This window comes from Gekko japonicus, unplaced genomic scaffold (assembly GCF_001447785.1).
Source record: "Gekko japonicus isolate JY-2015 unplaced genomic scaffold, Gekko_japonicus_V1.1 scaffold977, whole genome shotgun sequence".
Classification (NCBI taxonomy): Eukaryota; Metazoa; Chordata; class Lepidosauria; order Squamata; family Gekkonidae; genus Gekko; species Gekko japonicus.
This window is the reverse complement of record NW_015159743.1, coordinates 466,305-492,963: the sequence shown is the minus strand read 5'-3', so window position 1 is coordinate 492,963 and position 26,659 is coordinate 466,305. Positions and strand designations below refer to the sequence as shown.

General features: G+C 45.3%; 1 protein-coding gene across 4 annotated transcripts in view; it reads right to left on the bottom strand.

Annotated features, from left to right (window-relative positions):
• OTOF (otoferlin) overlaps positions 1 to 26,659 on the bottom strand; it is a 217,717-nt gene that overhangs the window by 40,888 nt on the left and 150,170 nt on the right. For all 4 annotated transcript variants that reach the window (XM_015405380.1, XM_015429824.1, XM_015405386.1 and 1 more), the window contains 21 exons: positions 22,842 to 22,915; positions 22,587 to 22,713; positions 20,729 to 20,783; positions 18,577 to 18,708; positions 17,339 to 17,401; positions 16,258 to 16,342; positions 15,648 to 15,807; positions 15,035 to 15,221; positions 13,697 to 13,883; positions 12,299 to 12,522; positions 10,982 to 11,090; positions 10,204 to 10,387; positions 9,946 to 10,066; positions 9,734 to 9,834; positions 7,442 to 7,532; positions 6,877 to 6,993; positions 6,030 to 6,182; positions 3,489 to 3,678; positions 1,783 to 1,907; positions 1,086 to 1,220; positions 327 to 488 (listed from right to left, as the gene is read on the bottom strand). In XM_015405380.1, coding sequence (XP_015260866.1) covers positions 327 to 488; positions 1,086 to 1,220; positions 1,783 to 1,907; positions 3,489 to 3,678; positions 6,030 to 6,182; positions 6,877 to 6,993; positions 7,442 to 7,532; positions 9,734 to 9,834; positions 9,946 to 10,066; positions 10,204 to 10,387; positions 10,982 to 11,090; positions 12,299 to 12,522; positions 13,697 to 13,883; positions 15,035 to 15,221; positions 15,648 to 15,807; positions 16,258 to 16,342; positions 17,339 to 17,401; positions 18,577 to 18,708; positions 20,729 to 20,783; positions 22,587 to 22,713; positions 22,842 to 22,915 — 2,782 coding nt within the window. The remainder of the gene's footprint in view (positions 1 to 326; positions 489 to 1,085; positions 1,221 to 1,782; positions 1,908 to 3,488; positions 3,679 to 6,029; positions 6,183 to 6,876; positions 6,994 to 7,441; positions 7,533 to 9,733; positions 9,835 to 9,945; positions 10,067 to 10,203; positions 10,388 to 10,981; positions 11,091 to 12,298; positions 12,523 to 13,696; positions 13,884 to 15,034; positions 15,222 to 15,647; positions 15,808 to 16,257; positions 16,343 to 17,338; positions 17,402 to 18,576; positions 18,709 to 20,728; positions 20,784 to 22,586; positions 22,714 to 22,841; positions 22,916 to 26,659) is intronic.

Genomic DNA, 26,659 nt, shown 5'->3' with positions numbered 1-26,659 from the left:
TGGTCGCGTCACTTCCGGGTGACGGGGTTGCGGCATATGCTCCAGGAACAAGCCGGGAGCCCCCCGCTCCAGCAGCAGGTAAGACTTGGCAACCCTAGTGGAGCGTGAGGAGGGTGGGGGGGTTTAGGGAAAGGAGGGAGCTCAGCAAGGTATAGACTCCACACTCCGAAGCAGCCATTTTCTCCAGGGAAACTGATATCTGCAGTCTGGAGATCAGTTGTAATCTCAGGAGCTCTCCAGGCCCTTCCTGGGCGGGGCAAAGTCCGCTTTCAAGGGCAGGGAGTTTCATACTTTATTTTCTTTCCTCTAGAGCATGAAGCCATTACCTGGAGCAACTCGAAGGCAGCCAGCAGGTCACCGGCAGTGGAATTCCCCCTGTAGATCTGGTAGTACTCCAGCTGGGGTGGGAAACGGGGGGGACAGTACTCCTCATCCGACATCTTCACCACAGGCTTAGCAAATGTTCGACCCATGAAGTCGGCCTTCCCCTGGAAGAGTACAGAGAGCATGTGGGTCCATAGCCATTTGGGATGCTGCAACCTGGACATCTGGATTTCTGCTCCTTGAGACAGACTGTGGAGCTAGAGGGCACTTTGGTCTAACAAACCATGACAAAAGGGATTGGTTGCTGTCAAAAGGGAGCCCCAGACTTCCTCACTATAGAAAATAAGAACTGAGGGGGAAGTTTCAGAGCCAAACGGAACAAACCAATTGGGGTTTACAGATGTGTGTTTCACAAAGCAGCTGGGGGAGAGGAGAGCAGGGTGGAAGCGGTGAGCTGGAAAGGGATTAAAGACCCTTCTGTTACCACTCGCGTCCAAACTGCTCCCTCTTCACAATGTTTTGCAGATGTTTAGCAAGGACTCCAATGTGGGTCAGCCACCAAAATATCTAGATTGGCTCCCGGTTTGAAACAAGGAGCTTCTGAAGACATTCTCTTAGGGGGAAATTCCTATGAGTGTCCTCTCAGGGATATTAGTGCAGTTCAGTGTGGCACATGAGGACAGAATATACTTGAAAGAGAACAACTTTGTCAGCTTGCAGGGATGGGATGCCATTGCTTTCCATCCGTGGCCTTCTCTTACCACTGTGTCTTGGTCATAGATCTCAATGACAATAATGGGAGGGTCATCCCGCATCTCGTGGACTTCTCCATACAACTCTACATTGTCAAACACCAGCAGTTGGTCCCAGGTAGGGCAAAGTGTTTCATTGAGGACCTGTGGAAAGATGATGGGAAATGATGATGTGCAACCTTCCTGCCCCACCCTCAAAGGATTTCATGAGCCTTTTCTAAAAGCTTTCTAATTTCTTTGACATTCTTCAGATGTTGTCCCTGAAGCAGAAATTCCCAGATTCACATTGAATTCACACCTCCTTCCCCATCCCTGGAACAGTTTTACAACCATTTTTTGAAAAATGTTTTTGTTCGAATGTTTCCTTCATTGAGGCAAACAATAAGTACACGTCATGCTTTCATTTTATTAGGACGCTTAAAAATATGCACATGCCAACAGAGCATGGTGAGAAGGTCAAAACATGGATGATCAGTCCAGTTTTGAATTTAATACAACAGATACCTGTCATGAAATTGTGAAGCTGAAAGGAAGCCTTATTCAGGTATGTGCTTTAAACAACCCACTGAAAACTGTCATTACTACACTTGTCCTCTCTCTTAATTCACAGTTTGTCATCCAAGAAAGATCTTGTTTCACAAGCGAGACGTTCAGGGCTGTCAAAGGCAAGACCCAGTCTTGGGGGCCTTCACGGCGTCTCTCTTACCTCAGTGCACTGGCTCTGAGTGATGAAGAAAACCCTGGCAAAAGGATCAGACAGACCACTGCTGTCTGCGGCAAACAAACTCCTGGCCTGGTACATGTGGACTCGCAGCTGGAAGACCTGCTTCACTGTGAAAGAAGGAGAGCAGAGGAGAGACACTCAGCTGATCTGAGGAAACAGTGGGTGGGTGGGTGGGTAAGATTACAGCTTTAGGGTTGGGGGTAAGGCTTATTTGACATGACTTTGCTTCAGTCCCAAGTCTTAGTCCTGAAGCATGTAAAGTAAGAAGCAGCTTTTGTAATTCTGAAATCATGAAGCGGCTGCTGCCATGAAATGGCTGCAGAGGGGCGGAGCCAAGCACAGCATGGCTGCCAGGGAGCTGTGGTCAATTAAAAAAATGGATTTTGATCCTATGATGGAGGCACCTGTGACTGAACAGGTGTTCTCTGCAGATACAAAGGTGATAGGGGTCTCCCATGTCAGTGGAAAACCTCCAACCCTCTGCTGGCCTTTCGCACCATCATTCAGCTGAGTGGTGAGAGCAGGGGTCATTTCCTGCAGGTGCGCACAGGAGCGGAGCTCCGGCAGTAAAGAGCCCAGGGGGCGGGCGCATGCAACAAGCCCCACCCCCTGCTCCCAGCAGTCCTGGCCATGAGGAGCAAGAAGCAGCCAGGTAAGTTGCAGTGGGTGTTGCCTTCTGACACACTTCCGGTGATGTCAGGGGTGTGTGGCATATGAAACTAAGTTATCCTAATGAGTTATGCTAATGAGCTCCTGCACCTCTTTTTCTACGAAATGATCCCTGGGTGAGAGACAAAGGCGGGGAGGGGGCCACTGTTGTTGTGAGAATGTGAGAATGTCATTCTGGCACAATTGCAAGTCATTGTGTCACCAGCAATCCTCTAACATTCAGCCAAATCTGTGGCTAAACCATAGCATTTTGGCTGAATGCTAGAGTACTGCAGGTGACATGATGCTGTCACTTCCGGCCAGACAGGAAAGAATCACTACAGCGCCAGCAGGGACTCCTGCTCGTTGCCAACCTCATTCTGGCAACCCTCCCTATGAAGCACCTCCTGTTCCAAAGGATGCAGGAAAACCAGGACTGACTCTTCACTTTGGGAACGAGTATATGCCAGGAAACACATCAGTGATCACCATGGTGTCCACAGGCAACACAGAAGGAGTCACTTATGTACAGTCTGTACTTCCCTTGCCATTGAGTGGTTTAAGGTGTTCCCCCATCCTTAATTCAAATGGGAACAGGCCATGCATGTGGTTCTCGGCTTCTGTCTGTGGCTCATCACGTTAAAGAGATCTTAGATGTCTGGGAAAGTCTTTCTCCCCCTGGCACTCCAAAGAACCACTGCCAGTCACTGGACTTGTCGGACCAGTGCTGATCAGAGTCTGTGTAAAGCAGTTCCATGTGTAAAATTGGGGGACAGAGCTTAGGTCTGCAGGTCTGATGATGTGACTTGGGCCTCAGCAATTCTGAAAGCTACCTTACATTTCTTTCCACCTTTCCTTCAAGGAGCTCAAGGTGGTCCTTCCCTCCTCCATGTTAAACATTCACCAACGCTGCAAAGTGGGTTAAGCTGAGAAACACATAGAGTGGCGATTCGAACCCAGCTTTCCCCAATCCTAGTCCAACACCCTCACCATTACGCCACACAAACTCTCAAGTAAGGAGGAGGAGGAGATGCTCTTACTGGTGTAGAGGAGGCTGATGGGAGGGAAGAAAGGAATGCCTTGTCCTTTGGGCAGTTTCCTCTCCTCGAAGCCGCAGGGTAGGCCATTGAGGAAGTCTTTCCGCTGCTTGTTGAGGCCCAGCCACATGTAGACCTCCATTTTGGCCTGCACAGTCCAGCCAGCTGGCCCAAACCCCTTTTTGCCGGGTAACTGAGGGGGAAAAAGGCAAGAAAGAGAGAGCTCTTAATCTGTGCTGCCCTGAGACCAAGATGTGTGGTTTTCCTGGAGATTTATGGTGTGCTGGTGTGTGTGTGTGTGTCTGGGGGGTAATGCTATGGAGTCTGCCCCTTAAGCTGCCATTTCCATCAGGGGAACTGAACTCTGTCAGGGGGAGATAAATTGTAGTTTTAGGAGAGCTCTGGTACCCACCTGGAGGCTGGCAACCCTGCACTACAGTGTTGACAGCAGTGCATACTAGGATGAGTAGTCTGAGAGGACAGGAAGTAAAAAGGAGATTTGATATACTGATGCAAGAGTGGTGTATGCTTAGTATTATAAAATGAACCTGATTAGGAAACTGACATGATTCATTTGACATTGTTCGAGTTATGAAGAAAAAGCATTTCTGTAGTGGCTTCTCACTTGTTGAACATTCTCCTTTGAGCTACCAAACTGGCACTGCCTGATCTCGTTTTTAGGTGCCTGTTTGAAACCCAGTCAGATCTGACTGATTAATTGTTATCAGTTTGATCCCCTCCCCTAGGAGTAGTTTATTTTTACTCTTTTTGCTGATTGTACTTGTTATTTTTCCATACTGCTAGGTGTTCTGTGTCTGTGTGTGCGTGTTAAGTGCATCAAGTGGCTGCTAAGTTATGGTGACCCTATGCATTAATGACCTCCAAAACATCCTGTCTTTAACAGCCTTGCGGAGGTCTTGAAAACTGAGGACCGTGGCTTCCTTGATTCAGTCAATCCACTAAACGTTGGATCTGCCTCTTTTCCTGCTGCCTTCAACTTCTCCTAGCATTATTGACTTTTCCAGTGACTCTTGTCTTCTCATAATGTGACCAAAGTACAATAGCCTCAGTTTGGTCATTTTAGCTTCTTATCTAGGGAGAACCCAGAACTTCTTCACCCAAAGAGTGATTAACACTTGGAATTCACTGCCACAGGAGGAGGTGGTGGCTACAAGCACAGACAGCTTCAAGTGGGAATTAGATAAACATATGGAGCAGAGGTCCATCAGTGGCTATTAGCCACAAGTTATAGATAGGAACTCTCAGTCTGGGGCAATGGGGGGCCTGTTTTCTTTGGGCTTGGGGGGGGGGGGAACAATGGGAGGGCTTCTAGTGTCCTGGCCCCACTGCTGGACCTCCTGATGGCACCTGGTATTTCTGGCCACTGTGTGACAGAGTGTTGGACTGGATGGGCCATTGGCCTGATCCAACATTGGCTTCTCTTATGTTCTTATTTGTCTTTTTGGCAGTCCATGGCATATGTAAAACTCTACTACAACACACATTTCAAATGAATCAACTTTCTTCCAGTCAGGTTTCTTCATTGTAGAACTTTCACTCCCATACATAGTAATGGAGAATACTATAGCATGAGTTGTCTTGGTCGCCAGTGACATATCCAAGGAATAGAAAATCTTTTAACAATTTCAGTTTCTTCACTCTCAACCTTTAACTTGTGTTTCAATGTTTTAAGTAGCCTGAATAGACCTGGCTAGCCTGAGCTTGACAGAGCTCAGCTGCTCAGGAGGGTTGGTCTTGGTTAGTACTTGGATGGGAGACCACCAAGGAAGTCCAGGGTTGCTATGCAGAGGGCAGGCAAATGGCAAATGACCTCTGCTCCTCTCTTGTCTTAAGTGGTCGCTGTAAGTCAGTTGTGACTTGATGACGATCAAGCATTTCAGTACTGAAAACTTGATTTTACGGCAGGCAGGCAATCATTTTGGCAGAATGAAATGCAGTGTTGCTCTATCAAGATACTGGAGTGGTTACAAAGAAAAGGCGGGAAATGAGAGGGTTGGGGTGGTGGTGAGGGCTTGCCACATCTGTCTCATAGCTTCAGCACACTGATCAGCAATGCCAAAGCAAAGGTGGAGGCTCCACAAAGGTGGAGCCAGAAGGAGCTCTGGTTGATGATAACATCACTGCTCCAGGTCCAAAGAAAGTCCCAGAGCGGGAGCTGTGCTATGACCTGACCTGGCTTGAGTAAATCTCTGCTTTCAAGCTGAACAAAATGGTCTGGCGTGCTTCCATTCAGCATGCATGCCGGGTTGCCTACAGTATAGCACAGTATAGCACAGTACAGTACTGTTGCATGCCCCAGGAGCTCGCAGCAAAGGGAGAACAGGCACAAACATGATTTTTCCATATAAATATACGGGCAAGGAAACAGGTGGCTGCCAAGGGCACTGACCTCTGGGCTGCAGCATACCCATGTGCCCCTTTTGCAATGCATGTCTCACCCCCTCTTTCCTTTTCCTCTGCACCTCCTTTCTTACTTATTGGACAACTGCAGCCCTGCAGGGAGGGGAATGGCTGTTCAGTCACCTTGAGGAAGACAGTCTTCACTTTCCCACAGTCTCTGCCCATTTCCTCATCCACAATAGAGTAGAGGATGTCCTTGGAGGGGATGCGGGCATAAGCAATGCGCTTATTGTTGCTCATCATCCAGATGAAGATGTCAGGGATGCTGTGCTGGGGCTGCAAACAGATGAGCAGAGAGACAGAGAGGTTGAAATGGTGACATTTTCATATAATTTAGAGCCCAGCATTGACCGGAGAATGGTGTAATGGTTAGAGATGGTTAGAGATGCTGCTGCTGCTGCATCGTAGCTTGCTTTGCCAGACTCTTTCAATTGCTCAGGAGAGATAGATAGGCAAGCTTCTCTTCCCCTCCATTGGCTGAGGTCCCTCCCCAAAGGGAGGGAGGGAGGGAAGGAGGGAGAGTTTGCTTTGCTTGGCTGCCTTAATCCCACAGGAAAAATACAAAGCACCTTTAAGACCAACAAAGTAAGTAAAAAAAAAATCTTTGTCTTTGTGTCCTTTATAAAGTTGGTCTCTCTGGTACCTGGCATTACATCTTATGACACACATGGCCTGGCCCAACAAGGTCTCATGTATGTCAGATCCGGCCCTCATAACAACTGAGTTAGACACCCCTGGGTTAGAGTGTCAGGCTCATATCTGGGAGACTCGGGTTTGAATCTCCACTTTGCCAAGGAAGTTCTCTGGGTGACATGGGCTCCCCACAGGGTTGGTTTTTTTGTGAGAATAAAATGGAAGAGGGGAGATGAAGGTGTAAGCTACTTTTGGGCTACCATTGGGAACAAAAGTAGAGCATAAATATCTCAAATAAATACGTTTTGAGAGGTATACAAGCATAGCCATTCCTCACCTCATCTGCCAGGAATCGCAGCTTTTGTAGGAAGTTCTGTGACTGCTTCAGCTTCTCCCTGATAGTGGTTTTTTTCACCTGGGACCGCAAGGTTTTCGCTTGCTGACCCATGGTCTCCTGCACAGCATCATGGGTGGGACAAGGGCAGAGAGGGGGAGAGGGAGGGGGGAGAGATAAGGTGTCAGCCAGGGAAAGTGAAGCGTGTTTGGGAAATGATATGGCAGGGGGCGTCTCTATAAAACTGAAAGTCAGTTTGGTGTAATGGTTAGAGTATCAGACTTGGATCTGGGAGACCCAGGTTTGAACCGTCATTCTGCCATGGAGGCTTGCTGGGTGACCTTGGACTAGTCACACACTCCCAGCCTCAACTACCACACAGGATTGTTGTGAAGATCATATGGAGGAGGGGAGGATGATGTAAGCCACTTTGGGTTCCCAAAGGAGAAAGGTGGGGTATAAATGAAATAAATTTTAAAAACCCATTTAAAAAAAAAAAAAACAGTCAAGTCTCCATCCCTTCCGCCTTTATTTCAGTGCTACCAGGTGGTCCAGAAGAGACACTCACCAGCTCCCTCATGCAAGATTTCAGCCTCTCTCGGTCCAGTCGTGTGCGAGAAGAGTGGTTCTGGTCTTTGTTAGCGAGGGTCACAAATCGCCTATGAGGAGAGATAATTGAGGCTTGATCAAAACTTAGCCCTGTTGGGAAGAGGGCCTCAGACACTGTGGGAAGAACGCTCAGACCAGAGCTAAACCTCAATTCTGGATGATCCGATAGAAATATTCCTTTCCTTATCCCCAGTAACATTTGCAAGACCACAATTCATTGATTCAATCCAGAATAACTAATCGGGTGAAAGTACATCCAGTAGAACTGTGTAGCAAGTTATGAGGGGAAAACACAAATCTCTCTGTTTACCTCAGAATGCTGGTGCAGGGGTGGGGTGGGGGTCAATTTGCAGATGGGAGAACCTGGTGTTCAGCCCTTCCTTTCTCTACTTATTCTTCCCTATAAATTCCTTCAGTTGGTTTTGTGTGTTTCCTCTGGAATCTGAAGTGAGCCCAACTGTGTATGTGGGGATTGGCCTAAGCAGGAAAGGGAGGGAGGGTGACCACATGAAAGAGGTTAAACACTCTCCCCTTCAATCTACTGATCCTTTCCTGAAATTCCCTCCTCCCCTGATAGTATGGCCACTAGTGTAGCTGGGTTTTAAAAGCAGATGAGACATATTCATGCCAGACAGGTCCATCAATTATTAGGCACAACAACTAACGGAACTTCCATATTCAGAGGTACCATATCTCAGAATGTTCATTGCTGAGGAGTAACCACAGAGGAAGGCCTGGGTCTCTGTATCCCTGCTTGTAGGCTTTTGAGGGACATCTAGTAGGAAATAAGAGCACTGGACTAGATGGATCATGGTCTGATCTAGCAAAGCCCTCGTTACGTTCTCATAAAAGTGTCTAGAATAGATATTGGGCAGAGTATTCCAGAAAATCTCCAAAAGGAAAAGTTGAACAAGCATCTTCTGGGAATGCTCCAAAGATCAAGGTTCCAATCTAGTGGAAGTTAAAATGCATCCTTAGGAATCAATGGGATAGTCCTCTAAGGAGACATAATATCAGACCGCTAGTACCACTGAAAAAATCAGCAGGATGAGTTTCTTTCTTTACTCCATCTATACCTGCTTTTCTCCCTAATGAGGACCCAAAGCAGCTTACATTATTTTCCTCTTCTCCATTTTATCCTCACAACAACCCTGAGAGGTAGGTCAGGCTGAGAGTGTGTGACTGGCTCAAGGTCACCTAGCAAGCTTCCATGGCAGAGTGGACATTCGAACTTGGGTCTCTCAGATCCTAGTCTGAAATTCTAACCACTACACTACACTGGCTGTAGATATTTCTAGCTCTCTTTTCTCCCCAGTGGATACTTACAACCCTGTTCTCTTGTGCTTCAGTTTTATTTGAACAACAAATAATCCTATGAGGTATGTTAGGCTGAGGAGAGACTGACTGGCACAAGCTTTTATGGCAGAGTAGAGGTTTGAACATGGGTCTCCTAGATCCTCATATGACCCTGTAACCCCCAATACACTATGCTGGTTCTGATTCACTATTTATTTATTTATTTATTTAATTTGTATCCCACCCTACCCCGCAAGCGGGCTCTGGGCGGCTCACAGCACATAAATATTAAGAGATTAAAACATAATATTCTAAAATATTAAAATTCAGATCCATACATAAATCACGAGATAGCAATAATACAGTTAAAGTGCTCTCAGAAAGCTTGACCCTTGCATGTGTACTCATACCGTGTTTCCCCGAAAATAAGACACTGTCTTATATTTATTTTTTCTCAAGAAGACACACTAGGGCTTATACCACAAATGCAAAGAAATCCTGCTAGGGCTTATTTTTGGGGTAGGTCTTATTTTCGGGGAAACAGGGTATATACTGATTTTAAGCAAGTGGCCAAAATTCCCACTGCTCAATACATAAAAGTACCTGTGAGTGGCACACGTGGATAGAATAGGTGGGGGGGCACAATCTAATATGGTGTCCGCCATAGGTCTGGTGGAACAGCTCTGTTTTACAGGCCCTGCAGAAGGGTTGTAAATCCCACAGAGCCCTGAGCTCAGTTGGGAGAATATTCCACCAGGCTGGAGCCAGGCTAAGTGGATATTCACATTGCTTGCATGGACTTTAAGCATAACTGGATTGGAGCCATAAGAAATCTCATTTCATGAGAGGGGATCAGAATTCACAACCTCTTGTCTCCTTCTCAGCTTTATGATGTTCGAAACCTGCAATTTTTCTCCCACCCAGAATATTGCATCGCGCCTTTCGACCAACTCACAGGCACCCGCTGCTCAGCTCTTCCAGAACCCCTCGGAGACGGCGCTCAGGGTGGGGCTTCTCTGTCTTGATCATCTCATGTACATCGTTCAGACCCTCTTCCTGGAAGAACAGAAAGAACTTTTCAGTAGGCTAATATGCCAGGCACTGGGAGACCTGCTGTGGCCCAGAGGATCAGGCTGTATCTGAGGGCTGGACCTCTTCCATACTCACCAGCTTGTCACCAATCTTGTCCATGATGTTTGCATTGTAGAGACGCCGTCTCTGGTCCTGCCACCAACTCTTGATGTAGTTGCAAGGCTTCTTGTCAAAATATGGCAAGTGGAAGTAATTCCTGAAGCAGTGGGAAGATGTACATATTAGGAGCCACAGAAACAATGGCAAACAGCTTTTACTCAATTGTGAGCGTGCTGTAGTAGGCACACTCTTCTTTTCCCTCTTGTTTCACCACAACTGTCTGAGCTCACTTGCCTGTCGGTGACCAAAGGCCTCATTGGGGGAGTAGTAGAGATGGAGACAAACTCTTCTTCGTCATTGCCTTCTTCATCACTTGAGTTCTGTAACAACTCCGATGCCTCTTCGTTGCCAACCCCACCTTCTCTCTTCTTCTTGATGACAGGCTTGGACATGCCATCAATCTCGTTGCCATAATTACCTTTGAACAAGAAAATAATTATTTGAATTTGGGGGAGATCTAGGGTTGGGCCATTATTGATCACTTCGAAGACTGGTAGATGAGGCTTATGAGGCTGACTGAAGTTTGCCTTTTTCACTGAGCTGAGGCTCCTTGGGACCATTTGGCTATCTGCATGCAACCAAGAAGGCAGCCATCTTGGTTAGTTAACAAGGAACTAAAGTCACGGTACAGCCTTTTCTTCTAGAAATCAATGGACAGTGAGATTGTATAGGAAAACCAACAGTCTCACTTTACATATAGCCTACTAGCAGTATGTGGGCAGGGCATAAACAACTTGCAATTTAGATGACAACTTAAGTTGATATTAGTCATATCTGATCACCATTGGGGAGAAAGGTGGTGTACAAATGAAGTAAACAACCCATGGGAAAATTCGCCTCACAATGACATTCTCCTGTCCAAACCAAAGCAACCACCTCAGTTCACTTTGCAGTCCTTATGATTTCAAACTCTGCTACAGATCCCACATAAAATTCTGTGGACACAGCATCTGAAAAGGCAAACGCCCTGCCTCAAAGTTTACCTCATCCTTTTACAATGTTAAGTACGAACCTATTGTGACCTCAAAGTTGATCGGCTTGTCTCCATTCTTTCTGTCGATCATGGTGGCTTCCAGGAAGGACCCAAAGAGGAAGAATTCCTCCATCTTGCCCGTGCAGTTCTGTGGTAAAAAATAAACCCAGCAATTGTTCTGTCAACTGGAACTGGAGGTAATAGGCCTTGATTTCCTGTGCTTCAGACATTCTGGGAAGCCTCGTTATGGTTTTATGCATGTATGAAGCTACCCTCAACTGAGTCAGACTACTGATCCATTTAGCCTCATGCTGTGATGAGCAGTAGCTTTTTAAGGTCAGGCAGACAGAGGTCCTTCCCAGCCCTAATACCTGAGGTCTTTTATCAACAGCAGGAGTTGAGAGCCTAGTTAGATTAGGAATGGGGAGACCAAGGTTCAGATTTTCATTGAGAGCTCTAACAGATGAGATGATGATCACACATCTTGGTCTGTCCATAACACGCAATTTGCATGCTTGTACAATGTCAAGTTGCCCAGAGCTATTCAGGAAAGGAAGAAAGGGTTTTATTATCCAGCATCCACTTGGTTTAATTACTTGAAACCAGCTTCCCTGATCTGGTACTACCATTTTGTAAGGAGACACAATGTGTTTTTAAAAGGGGACTTTTTCAAAATGTTAATAGCAAAGCAGTTTCAAGTGGTGAAACTGGCAGATAAAAAAGCTAAACCTCTTCTCCCATTTCTGGATGGTCCCAAGGCAAATTGAGGCTGCACAAATCTATGATTTGTATTTTATGGGTGGACTGGAACATGCAGTCTTCATCTCATCTGTCTGATCCCTCAGCTATGGAGCTTACTGGATGATTGGGTTGCTCATCCTCTCTAAGCCCTAACCACCTTACAAGGTTGTTATGAGGATAAAATCGGGGAGGTACACCATCCTGAGCTCCTTGGAAGAAAAGTGGGATTAAAAAAATAGTTATATGGGAACTGAACCATATAAACTGTGTGTGAGTTTTATGCCAGGCTGTGCTCCTATTCATGAATGAAAGGGAGATGGCCTCAGATACCCAGATTCTGACTAACAGTATTGGATGCCTTAAGGTATCTAGAGGAAGAATGCAATCAGCCCTGTAGAAACTCCCATGTAGCCTCTTCCCCAACTGAGTCACATCAACATTGCAATTAAAAAAATATTTCATTTTGCATTCCCCATGGTGTGGAAAAATAAATATTTCCATAGGGAAATGATGCTTCCCATCCATTTTCTTCTCTACAGTGACTGCATAACATCCACAGACTGCTACACAGACCCAACACCAGCTGCTGAGATGCAGAGAGAACAAATGTCTTACATCGGCGACAGGCGTGGCCTGTTCCAACTGAACCTCTGTGGAACTGGTGATCTCAGGGTTGTTGGTATCTAAGATCTCCACTGACAGGCCAATGAGTAGACGGGCACGGAAGGAAACTCCCTCTCCCAGACCTTCATTCAAGTCCTGGTGTTCGTCCATTAAAGTGTAGTTTCGGGTAGAGCCGTACATGTTCACCCAGGCAGGACCAAATGTGGGCAGAAAGCCTTGCAGAGACAGTCAAAGCAAAGAAAATTGGGCACATACAGATAAGCCTGACATGCGCTGAAAGGTTCAGGGCATTTATCCAAAATGCAAGCAAAGTTTCTATCCCTTCTCAACTATGGGTCCTTTATTCATAATGCAGCCCTATCTGCAATCTGTCTTAAGTGCATAAAAATAAGCAAGTCAAACACTGGATCAGATCTGGGTCTTGCTTCTTCACATGTGCTTCCTTTGTTATCTGCCTTTAAAAAAATTAAGTTGCATATATGCATTTCTGTACATGTTCATCTCATCAAAAGTATCTCACAAACATTTTTTAAAAGTTTGTCCTGGAAATTTAATATTGCTGCCAGGTCCCCCCATCTCCTGCTTCATGCTGTCGTTCTGGTGACTAGTGGGAGAATTTTTCAAAAATACATTGCTATTGTTTGTGTTACATCACTTCCAGGGGAAATGTGGAAGTAATGTCAGTCTGCTCTAGGAATCACCAGACATTCTATGGTCAAAATAATACAAGCCGTGCCTACAATAGGGATTTGGGGTTGGCTTTTCCCATCAATATAAAGGGAAATAGAATTATTCAACCAGGAGGAAAGCTCACATCAGCTACTCTAAGCAGTAACAATAATACCTGTCATTTATAATTGTGATTCCTGCCACAGTCCTGTTGGTTTGGCCAGTAATATGATCCCCTTATTGCAGATGAGGAACTGAGGCAGACAGGATTGCCCTGGGCCCCTAGTAAGCCCCAGGCAGGGCTGACACTTGACCCAGGGACCTCTTAGGTCATAGCTTGGTCTTCCAACTGCTGTGCTGCACCAGGTCCCTGAATGTAAATGACTGTCCTTGAATCAGACCCACTGCAGATCTGAAGAAGGCCAGAGGGTTTTCAGGGTGCTGACAGTGGTACAAGAAAGGCAATGCTACTCTTGTGGTGTGCACACTCATCCCACTATTGCTGCCTTTATATAGATCTGGCATGTTTTTGTAGAACTTCAAAACCCTGCAAAACCTATTTCACCAGAGACGTCTGTAAGAGCAGAAGAGTGTTCTCCAAAGGCAATGAGGCCTTTAAATTTTCCAAAAATCTGTTTTCTGTCTCCATCCTAGTACAATTTGAACTGGGATGTCTCACGTCCAAGTGATGAAGGTAAATTCCATCCACCTTGACCTCACCTTTGTCTCCTTCGTTGGAGACCTTCCTCAGGTCGATGAAGTGGGTCCCGATGGCCACATCATTAACTTTGTCGGAGTCTCGGATCTGGACCTTGATTCGCTTGCAGAGTGGGGGGAACATCTCTGTGAAGACAATCTGCTCGTTCCATAGAGGCTCATAGCTGCTTTTCTGGACAGAGGTCTTCCCCTGAGTGATGGAGAAGAAGAAGATGGAAGTGAAGATGACTGAAGGCCATAACCGGACTAGAACATGACAAATGCAAAGAACTGTAGGTGGGTCATAGATGCAATCAACTGCTCAGATCTGGAAGATAACCACATTGATCTGCAGTAGAAGAGCTAGATTTGAATCAGGCAGCACCTTAGGGACCAACAAGATTTTCTGGGTCAAAGAGTCAAAGCTCCCATTTTCAGATATGATGAAGGGAACTTTGATTCTCAAAAACTTATACCCAGAACATCTGGTTGGCCTCTAAGGTGCTAGTGGACTTGAATCTAGCTCATTTACTTGATATTATAACTCGGCAGGAATTCTGTGGGTGTTTCTGAAGCTGGAAGAGATCTGCCAAGTTCATCTTGTGGTTTTCTTCTGAAGATGAACTGGAAGGCAGATGGCAAAACACTACCAGACCCATGGGGAGGTCAATGACATATTCCCAAAACAAAACCTCAATTTTAACATGCTATTTATTCAGTAAATAAATTTTATGTGGGATGTACAGCAGAGTTTGGAATCATTATAAGTGGAAATCGTCATCACCTAGAACCAGCACTACAAAATTTCAACTGCCCAATTATTAACAAAAAGCCCTCTTAAATGAAATCACTTTACACAACTTTCTAAAGGCCAGCAAAGGAGATTGATTCGTAACTGAGGTCACTTCAGAGGGTCAAGGCTATTGCTGGAAAAAGCCTATAAATGGGTTGAAGGTGTTCTCAGTGCCCTGAGGGATGAATGATAACCAGACAACAATAAGATGTTGTTGAGCATATAGTAACTGGTGCATGGGATTTGTACACAGAGAGAGAGTTCCTCAGAGGTGCGGGTCCCTGGTCATGAAGGGCTTTGAAAGGAAAGGACTACACTGTCTTAGAATGCCACAGTGTATTTATATGTAGATTCCAGGCTTGAGTTTGTATGAGTCAGAAGCAAGTTATTTTCAAGTGCTGGAAGCAGGTTCTGAGGATAATCTCTGAGGATCCCTGGCACAAATTAAGCTAAATGCTTCTGTACCCATTCAAAATTTCAATTGTTTCATTAAGTAGATAAGAAATATATTTGTGCCATACAAGACGGGGCTGCCCATCTTGATCCTCCGACCCAACACCAGTGTGTACCTTCTGTCCTGCAAACATCACTTGGACATAAGGGTCTACCAGATCTTTGTTTTCACCAATGAGGGCCTTCTTCACATTAGCCATGATGCTGGTATTCATACGTGGAAGACCCTCTGCCCGGTAGATCTTGATATAAAAGCGAGCCCACTGCCTTTCTGGAGGAACACCATCTGGAAGTAGCAGGTTCCTGGAGCACAGGAATCAAAGAGAGGAACACGTTGGGCTGTGTGTTAGGGAGGGGTTGTGTCCCAGTTATAGACCATCTGCGTGACATGCAGAAGGTCCTAGATTCAATCCCAGGTATCTTCCGTGAAAAGGATCAAGTAATAAATGATGCGAAAGGCTTCTATCAAAGATTCTGGTGAGCCACTGCCAGTCTCAGTAGACTGAGACCTTGATGAACCACTGGTCTTATTCAGTATAAAGCAGCTTCATGTGTTCATGTGTGGATGGCATTTATTTATTAATGGATCTAATCAACAATTAATAATAATTTATAGAAAGAAAAATTGTGCTGGACACTGAGAAAGTAACCCTTCCCAGAATCTGAATTTCAGTCTTTTGACATTCAAATTATGAGTGAGGAAGCCAACACCACCCTGCTGTTCCTCACCCCTCAATGTCGTCCTCATCTGTCTCGTTAGCTTTGTGTGGTGTCTTGATGTTGTCCCCTTTGCCCACCACAGCAACATCAACCTTCAGGTAACCTTTCAGGCCTGCTGTGATGTCCTCTGGGTCAGACAGGATGGCCCACTTGTGGTAGAACTGATGCTCTGCAAGGAGAGGGGAAGATATTAGATCATGGCTCGAGTATTTTTACGTCAGTTGCTTAGGCAGAATCAGCCATTTTGTGACTGAGTTTGAGGGATGTACTGCTATGTTTTGATCTTCAGGCCATGGTATATTTTACTAGATTTAAAAAAAAATAATAATCCTTGAATTATTTATTTTAAATTTGTTACTGTGCTTACCAGAGAAGCAGAAAGGCAACCAATAAATGAGTTTGTAGCGCTCACGTTATTCTGTCTGTTCTAACTGTTTAGGCCATTGGTGATAACAAGAAGACACCAACCAGGAAAACAAGAAAAAATTAAATCAAGCACCCACTGTTGGTATCACATGCTCGCAAACCCAGAATTCCCCAGGATGAATACCAGAAAAGCAGGGGAGCCATTATGACAACCCCACATTATATATATGAATCAGCATCTTGTGCTACATACCAGGCTGGGAGTAAACAGTCCCTACATCCATTTTGAAAGAGCCCACCAAAGTTCCACTACGCAGCAGGTTCTTGGAGTGAATCACCTGCAGATTGATAAAGGGGTGGAATGTGGGTTATCATTAACACATAGAGGATCTCAGGTGTTGCAGGGAGTGAGTCTCACGTGTGTAGTGGTTTGAGTTTTAAAAATATTTGCTGTATTGACATTCCATTTATCCCAAATGCTGCCAGTATATTTTAAATGGGAATGCACAGTGAGATGATGGTTTTGTTTCACTTTAAGTCAATCAGAACAGAAACATCAGAGTGACATGTCTAATACCAAAAGGAACATGGCAGTAGATTATCCAAGACTGTCAGGGCTAACAGTGTGTGCCCATATGATCCAAATCCTGGCCCAAACTAGACCAATCATGCAAATTGAGGAAACTGACATTATTGGCCTTAGTCTGCATAATTTATGGCTCATTTTAGTTACTATTTGCATAATTGATTTTGCTTTTTTCCAGTCATGAAAGAAGGCAGTAAACTGAAACTCCATGCTCAATCACTGACAATCTTATTCTGTCACCTCTTTAGCCCCTGAGATGCTGGTTAGGGCAATTTGAAACTATTCTTTCAAACATGGGGACTAGAAACACTTCTTTAAAAAATGAAAGCTAAGATTATCAGGAAGCACAGTTCCGCATCTAATACTAGATTCTAAGCATGGAACTTTGGTAAACAAACTTTACATTATGCATAAGAAACTCCCCCCCCCCTTTCCATTTCTTTATTGTTCCAAAATTTCTCTGTTTTGTGTTCCACGTCTTAATTCTGGATTAACTAGGAGAATTTCTGAAGTTAATTCCAGAATTAGATCACGTACACTGCCAAAAATTGGAATTCATTCAGTCTATTTGTTCTTTATACCACTTCTGTGCACATGTGCACTCATAAAACATTGCAAAAAAGCAACCTTGATGTGCGGTCATCTTGTCTAACCCTGATAGTCATTTTCTGAGGTACTAGTTTTTAAATGGGCCACTTATCGAGAAACTCAAAGAGAAAAATGGAAATGCGTAGTGAATCTTGCTCACCGATAATTTGATGATCTTGTCAAACATGACATCTGGGGGAACATGGAAGTCGAAGACAAAATACTAGAAAGAGAAAAAAGAGTTAGCATTGTTTGTGGCATGCGGAGAGACAAAATTCTCACCAGATCTCCACTGTAGCGATAAAGGAAATGAAAGCAGTTGTAGATGAAGATGAAGGCAGCTGTAGGTCCTCCTGCTGCTGAAACAAAAAGATGCTTGGAGAAAATCTAAATCCCCCTCGCAAGACTGGAAAAATATTTGGGCAAAATGGACAGTTGATTTGTCCTTGGTATTTTTTTAAAAAAATTAAAATGTGTTTATTTTTTAAATTTTATTTATTTTAAAAAGAATCTCAGATGAAATCACACACAAACAATGTATAAGAAGCAAAATGCATTTTTATAATGCATTTTTTTTTGTATTAAAGAGATCATAATGAGATACAGCATTGTACAGGATTTAACATTTGCAAAGAAATGTGCAGGTACCAAGAAGGAGATGGTGCATCTCAGACATGGCTCTGGCCACTGGCCCATCAAATCCTTGGTCTCCATCTCCTGCAGTGAACCCCAGGACAAGGGTGCATTGTGCAAGAAATGGAACACAAATGGGGTGCTCCCCTAATGCATCTAACAGATGGTGACTTAAACCAGGAAATCTACAGGGGTGGGGCAGAAGGTATTATATAATAGGAAGAGAAATGTAGCCAATAAAAATAAGGATCTATAGGATATGCCTCCCACATCCATGACTCATGGCTTGTCAGGTGCCTGTAACACCCTGAGCACCTAGTGAGCTATCATACGTGAATGCTACACTGCATTTTGTTTAGCAGGTCACAAAGATTGGGCAGATTTCAGTTAGCTTTGAGTGTGGACCTACTTGTTGCAAGACAAACATGAGGTCCCCTGCTAATGGGGCAGTAGTGAGGCATCTGCGGGGAGAAATGGCAGGTGGATGCAGAACCTTTCCTCTGTTTGCCATTTCTTCCCTTAAAATTGTCCTCCTTCGAGACATTTTTAAGCTTGTTCCTGGCTGAGGATGTAATGGACATTTGCAGAGGCCAATGGGTGGGCCTGCTGATTCTCCTTTACAGCTACCTCTCTCCTCCTGCATTAATGCTGCCAGCTCCACATGTAATGCTAACCTAAGTCTGAACATTCAGGAATACTTTGTTTAGGTGACATGTAGATCCAGGAAGGAGCTGATAAGCCAACAACCATCCAGAGTGGACTCACCTCGTTGTAGTAGGGGCAGTTGGTTGATTCCTTCATGGATGTGTATTTCTTCTCCTCCCCCACCTCCACGCATACCACAGGGTCCATGTTGAGCCCCACCAGCTGCCGTGCCTCAACTATAGTGATGCTGACCTAAGGCAGGAAGGAAACTTAGTATGTGCACACCATCCCTTGTGGTCTTCAGAGCTGGAGTTCTTCCTGTATCCCCTCTCTGCACTCCTTTCCAAAAGACCACTGACTGCCGGAAAGAGAACGGGAATAGGGGAGGAGTGGATTTCCCCAGTTCCATTCCTTCATTATTCTGGAATTTCACTCTGCATGAAGTTTCGCCCTTCCATAATTCTGTTTTACCTATAGGAATGTCTAAAAATGAACTCTGAAACTGGACAACTGTGATTTACCTCAGTTTCCAGTTTACCCACTCTATGTTACTGATGCACGTGTGCACATTGATGAAAGACAGAAAAAAGCAGTCATACATACAATATGCTCCAATGTTTACATTGTTTATAGCATAGTTTCCCCTCTCCTAGATGACTCAGGCTAGCCCAATCCTGTCAGATCTCCAAAGCTAAGCAGGGTCACCTCTGGTTGGTACTTACATGGGAGACCACCAAGGACATCCAGGGTTGCTATGCAGAGGTAGGCAATGGCAAACCACCTCGTTTGTTTCTTGCCTTGAAAACCTTGCAGCAGCAGCATAAGTCAGCTACAACTTGATCCCACCACCATAGCATACCTTGGTCAGTTGGTTGATCACATTGTCTTTTAATTCTGTACTATAGCATCATTCATTGGATGTCTTATACTGATGAGTACATTGCTTTTATTTTGGAAACTGCCTGGAATCTTAATAAAATAAATAAATAAAGGAATGGGGGGGGGGGCTTAGACACTGGGCAACATGCCCTCCATTGGACCAATTTCAACAAGTGAACACATGAAGCTGCCGTATACTGAATCAGACGATTTGCCTGTTGCGGCTGCTTTGTCTACTCTGACTACTGAGGACATTGTTGGATCTTAGGTAAAGGTCTTTCACACCACCTATTCAGGTTACAGACAGGTTACACCAGTTTGGTGTAGTGGTTAAGTGCGTAGACTCTAATCTGGGAGAACCGGGTTTGATTCCCCACTCCCCCACTTGCACCTGCTGATGTGACCTTGAGTCAGTCACAAGCTCTGGCACAGCTGTCCTTGAAAAAGAGCAGTTTCTGTCAAGAGCTCTCTCAGCCCCGCCCACCTCACAGGGTGTCTGTTGTGGGGAGGGGAAGTGAAAGGAGTTTGTAAGCCGCTCTGAGACACCTTTGGGTAGTGAAGCGCGGGGTATAAATCCAATCTCCTCCTCCTCCACCTACTGCATGACTCATTTTTAACTGGAGATGCTGGGGATTGAACCTGGGACCTTCTGCATGCAAAGCAGATGTTCTGCCATTGTGCCACAGCACTTCCCATGGGGATACTTGGCCTCTTTTGTCTCTTCATGCAGACGAAGGTAGGCAGATTGCAGAAGATGCTGGTTGCTACTGGCCTGGCACATAAACGGTTGCACAGCACCATGAATAGGACAGGCCCAGAGGAATTGAATCCTGTCACTAATATCCAGAGAAACAGAGTGTGTGCTAGATGCAGCCATGCTACACTAGTTTAGCAGTGCCCCCTCCAGGGGCACTATAGCTGTGGCAGCTGCCAATCTCTGAGCCCGTGATCTGCCCTACAGACATGGATCCACCCTGAAGGTATCATTTGAGCAATGTGGTACCCAGCCATGGAAAAGTGGTAGCCATGCCAGTACAGTGAAATAAGCCACAGCAATTTGCTAGATGAAAAGAAGAGGCATCAACCAGAAGGAAGGCTTCAGAGAATGGGAAAAGAAGATTCAATGGGAAGGAGGAAAGCCACTTGGTACCATAGGCTGACCCAAGGTCCCCCAGGGATGGACTTCATGGAGAGGCAGGGTGTATGTGGAAATGGGTACAGGGCTGGTTCCCAGGCATCGTGCGTCAGCAGAACTAGAGAGCAGGAGTTAGGCCAATGGAAGGTAGCAGGTTGTGAACTCTTGGACCAGCCCAAATGCAGACTAAAAAGGCAGCAGGGTTAGGAACAGAACTTCACTCAAGTAGCACAGAAGGGAAGAATGGAAGAACCTTACCTGGTAATCCATGGGTCTTCCAGCACTGGGCTCCATTTTAATATCTGGCTTGGATCTTGAAAAGTTAATAATAAGGATGATGATAACAACAAACATTGATACAATGTTCTTGAGCACTCAACACTCTTCACATTGACTTGTTTCAGACATAACACAAAGGTATGACTTATATCAACTATGTTTAGTTTGTGAGACCAGAATTCAGGTTACAGACAGCCACTGAAATCCTTGACAAACACTAGATGAATTTGTTGTTGAAGGCTTTCATGGCTGGAGTTCATTAGCTGTTGTAGATTTTATGGGTTGTATGGCCGTGGTCTTGGCATTGTAGGACCTGAGATAACTCAGCCCTACCTTCCTGAGTAGATACAAACTACCTGCCTACCATTTTGCTTCTCACCTTGACACAGAGAGTACTCCATCTTTCTGTGTTATACCTCTGAGGATGCCAGTCACAGCTACTGGTAAACATCAGGTCCTACAATGCCAAGACCACGGCCACGAAGCCTGGAAAATCTATAACAGCTACTAGACTAATTTCTTTTTCTCTAGGATCTGGGACGCAATTGTCACAGAAAAAGCCAGGATTCAATCAGGATGGCTGTATTCAGGCATCACAGAAACTTTAGTGAAGACTAACTTTGGTTAACAAGCAACATCCCATCCTGGTACGATGGACTCTCACGAGCCCTTGTTAATGGAATGGCCTCATTCAACAATCACAATAACCATAGTTAGATTAATTAAAGTAGGGTTTCACATGATGCCTGGACCAAGCCACTATCTTATTTAAACTGGACTGCTCCCCATGCAAAGCAGCTACGTGGGTCATGGGTCATGCCAATTTTTGGGTTGGGTCATGCCAATTTTTTCACTCAAGCTTGCCTGATTCTGGTTGTTATTACTGTCAGGTTCCACAGCAAGTAACTCTTCACACACGTTTCCTAAGAAGCGTTATGCTTTATTAGTGTACAAGACTGGTACCATGTTCACAGGATTATTGTTAGGAATAACTAGAAGGCGGGAACACCCCAATACATATAGCGGGCAAGGCAACTAGCTAAGCAAATGAACTTCGAGCCCGCGCGTGGGAAGACTCCTGGCGGGAGATTACATCATGAGCAGGAGAGTCGCAGGGTTTCCTGAGAGCAGAAAGATTCACACCAAATGTGGACTGCAAGCCCTCCCTACCTCACGAAGCCAGACTGATAACGGCGTCTAGCTCCCACGGTCTCCCTGGCATGTTTACTGCAAGCTGCTGAGCTGCAACCAAGTGGGAACAGGGAAGGGAAGAACACACCTAAATGGCAGCTAGCTGACAATTACAGCCTCTCTCCCACATGGCTTTTGTCCACATACATCCCATGATCTCCAGCATAGTCCTTTTGGTGGACAAAGGGACTCCCAAATCCCCTTTTCACCAGTGGAAAAAGCTGGTTGGATATAACCCTATGCCCCTTTTAGTTCCTTTAAGGTGCTGAGAGTTATTCAAGGCTAATCCTCAACTTTAGAATTCTGTTTCCTTGGAGACTCATCAAAATCTGATCCTGGCTATCTTCTATATAAGACTTTCCCCCCCTTAGAGACTTCTGGGGGCTAGAAAGAGGAAGGGAAAGTAATTCAAAGCATTTTTGATGCTTTATGCTTAGTATATTGTTAGTTGTGCTAATCCTTTTGGATGGAGTGAGCCATTAAGGATTTCAATAAAATAATACTGGAAGCGAGGGTGAGAACTTAGATCTGAAATTTGAGACATGGAATCTGACCCAGATGTGATGTCACTTCCTGTCTTGTGATCCTCTTTACATGGATTCCATTCTGGGTATGACATCATTTCCAGTGTGGCACCTCTCCTTACCTCTTGTTAGAGACATTGGTGGTGACAGCTGTGACTGATGCCAGGGAGATTGTGTCTGGATCCAAGCCGCCTCCAAGCCGCATTGCTTTCCGATCCAAGTCTTCGGCTTCCAGAATGGCTGGCTCATCTGCCAGAGGCACAAGGTCACAGTTAAGATTTCATCTGAATCCTGATAGTCTACAGACTCAATCCTGCAAAGATCTCTCAGCTACCTGCTGGGACAAGGGCAACTTATAGGTGGGAGGGCAGACGTACCTTGCTTCCTGTGGTCATCCTTTGAAGCGCGTGCCTTGCCAAGCTTCATGGCTGAAAAGACTCCTTTCCCAGCTCTGTAAGAACAGCATCATCATCATCATCATCATCATCATCATCATCATCATCATGATCATCATCATCATCATCATCATAATCCTAGAGTTGAGAGGGGGTGTATAGGTCCTCTAGTTCAACTCCCTTCTCAGTGGAGGAAATCCAAAGGTAGAGCATCCATGACAAATGGCCACCCCTTCCTTTACCACGCCCATTGATCCCAATTGTTGTATTGCTCTTGCTATTAAGAAGTTTCTCCTAATGAAATCTACCATCCTATATGCCCATTATGTCTGGTGTTGCCCTCTGGTGTCACTGAGAACCAGTCCCCACTCTCCTTTTTATTGTACCATACACTTACAAGCCGCTTTACTGAACAAGCACAAAGACAGGAATTTAGAATGTAAAGTTTAACAGTGAGGAAAGCCAAATAAAGGGAGTGGAAAGACAAGAGTAGAGCAGGATAAAAATGCTGATCCATGGTTTTGTAACATTTTATTAATTTTTACTTATTTTATTAGATTTGTATCCCCAACGCTTCTCCAGAATGGGGCTCAGGGCAGCTAACAATATAGCAATACAATAGCAATAACAAAACCACTATTTCAATAAAATCCAATCAAAAACTCAGCATACAGCGAACTAATGCTTTCGGCATAAAATAGTGCTGATGGTAGGGTCTACCAAAATTACATTAGTGGATTGCCTGGTAGAATAACTCTGCCTTTCATGGCCTGCGGAGCGCAGATAAGTCCTGCAGGGCATGAGTCTCCTCAGACAGAGCTTTCCACCAGGTTAGGGCTGTGATGGAAAAGGCCTTCACTCAAATGGGTGAATCGAGAACCAGGCACCACCAAAACCCCATGTGCAGCAGAATGAAGACACCACAGGGGGTCATAATGGGAGAGGCAGTCCTTTAGGTATGATGGTCCGAGCATTTGGGACTTTAAAGGTTAATACCAGCACCTTGAATTTGACCCAGAAACCAACTGGAAGTCAGTGCAGTTGCCACAAATGGACTGGATGCGTGCAAGCCACGGTGAATCGGTCAACAGCCTGGCAGCCACATTCTGAACTAGCTGACGTTTATGAAGCGTGTTCCAGGGCAGCCCTTGAGGTCTGACTACGGTAAAGCGCTCTGTGTGGGGCTTCTCTTGCAGATGATCCCAAAGGTTCAGCTAGCACAAAAAGAGGCTGTGCATTTCCTTATGAACACCAAGAAATATGAATTTACCCAGGCTGCATTATACATTCACAGCACTGGCTGCCAGTATGCTCCAATTGCAAGTGATGGTTCGGACCTTTGAAGCTCTTTGTGGCCTATATGGGACCCCCATATTATCTCTCCTGATATGAGCTCCCACACCAGCTGCATTCTTCTAAAAGGCTCTTGCTTTATATTCCAACAGTACAAGTGGAATCTTGACAGTAATTGGCCCCTCTTCTCCCAGGACTGCAAGGCACATTATTTATTTATTTATTGCATTGTGCTCGCTTCGGCAGCACATATACTAAATTATTGCATTCACATCTCACCTGTCATGGAATTCAGACTGGTACACATAAGAGTCTCCTGTCCAGGCACTGACCAGACCCAAACCTGCTTAGCTTCATCTAGATGACCTGCATTGCATGCCCCCTAAGCATATCTTGGGATCATCCGCCAGACTTTTACAGTGGCAAGTTGGATACTAGATTGGGTAAGGTGATGCTATCATACTAGCTCTGGTTTTGCTCATTGTTTTATGAGTGCCACCCCACTTCAATTATCTAGCATATCTGCTTTCATTTTTTCAATCTGCAGGAAAATGTTGAGTGGAATAAAAATGTTCTAACTAAATAAATGCCCCCAGCTTTTGTTGCTATCAGAGAGCCAGCACGGTGAGTGGCGGACTCTAACCTGGAGAATGGGGTTTGATTCCCTACTCCTCCACATGAAGCCTGCTGGGCAACCTTGGGCCAGTCACAGTTCTCTCAGCCCCACCTACTGCACAAGGTGACTGTTGTGGGAAGAGGAAGGGAAAGGCGATTGTAAGCCACCGAGAATCCTTAAGGTTGTGGAAAGAGGGGTATAAAAACTTACTCTTCTGTTAGAGACAATGACTGGGGAAGTCAAATAAGGAACAAGAGAATTGGAGGGGATTGGTTTCGGTAACCTTGGATATTGCTCCCCCCCTGCCCACTGGCATAGCAAGATGCTGAATGGAGCAGAGGTCCATCAGTGGCTATTAGCCACAAAGTATAGATAGGGACTCTGGGGCAAGTGATGCTCTGTCATCTTGGTGCTTGGGGGGGGTGGTCAACAGTGGGAGGGCTTCTAATGTCCTGGCCCCATTGGTGGACCTCCTGATGGCACCTGGTATTTCTGGCCCCTGTGTGACACAGAGTGTTGGACTGGATGGGCCTTTGGCCTGATCCAACATTGGCGTCTCTTATGTTCTTATGATGCTCTTTAAGAATGCATAGGAAATGCGCTGCTTGATTCTTCATATTCTCACTGCAAATTCTCTTGGATTCACTCTAGTAGTAACTTACCTCGCATACCTCTACTGGTTTGCCTTTCACTCTCCCTGCCCTTTGGAAGTTGCCTTCCCTCTTCCTTCCCCCTCCTCCCTCTGGAAAATAATCCACTCGGGAAGGCTGGCCCCCCAATGGCTGTGGCCTTCACCAACTTTCCCTCTCTCCCACACTGAACAGAACTCTGGCAGGAATGGAAGAGGCTATGTGTGCAATAAAGTCCTCTCTTTTTTCCTTTGCTGTCAAGTCGCAGCTGACTTATGGCAACCCTGTGGGGGTTTTAAGGCAAGAGGCGTTCAGAGCTGTTTTGCCATTGCCTGGCTCCATGTCATGACCCTGGTAGTCCCCCTTCTAAGTATTGACCATGGCCGACTCTGCTTAGCTTCCAAGCTCCAATGAAATCGGGCTAGCCTGGATTATCCTGGTCAGGGCAAGTTTCTCATTAGATGGCATTATATAGATTCAAGTCACATATTAAATTCATACAAATCCCCATTTCAGTACTAATCCAAAAACTGCATGGCATGAGGAAAGGGAACCAGCTGTGTATTTGGAGAATGAAATCCAGCTTCCAGAAAGCAGACATTTCTGGTCCTCGAAGCAAAGTTAGGAAGGTTTTAGCATCTGCTATAACAGACAATTATACCATACTTATAATTATCTTACAGAATTCACTGCCACAAGATATGATGATAGTTGCTAGACTGCAGTCAAAGGGGATTAGAAAATTCATGGGGGGAGGGTACATCTGTCAGTGGCTATTAGCCATCTATATATCTAATTTCCAACAGATGGCGCCGTTCGGATGTTTATTCCCAGTAAAAGGAAGCTCCCTCTGGCCCAGGAGCTTTTCCTACATACTCAGTAGACTTCCTGTATCTGCAGAAAAATGCAAAAACTAAGAAAATCCCTCCAGGGATGGCTGAATTCCCCCAAAAACCTTTTGAAATGGCCTCTGCAGGGATCTGCTTCAGACATCAACTGTGTGAGAGAGGTTAGAACGTTCAGGGCGGGAAGGGGAGAGGCTTCTAACCGGCTCTGTGAGTCAAAGGGTGTGGCGGAAGGGCCCTTTTGCAGGCCTCCTTTGGCCTTTCAGGGAGGGAGGGAGCCTTGGGGCCTGGCCTGGGGAGTCCCTAGAGGTTTTGAGGTGGGATTGGGGAAGGCAGAGGCCTCAGCTGGGTATAATGCCACAGAGTCCACCTTCTAAAGCAGTCATTTTCTCCAGGGAGACAGATCTCTGCTGCCTT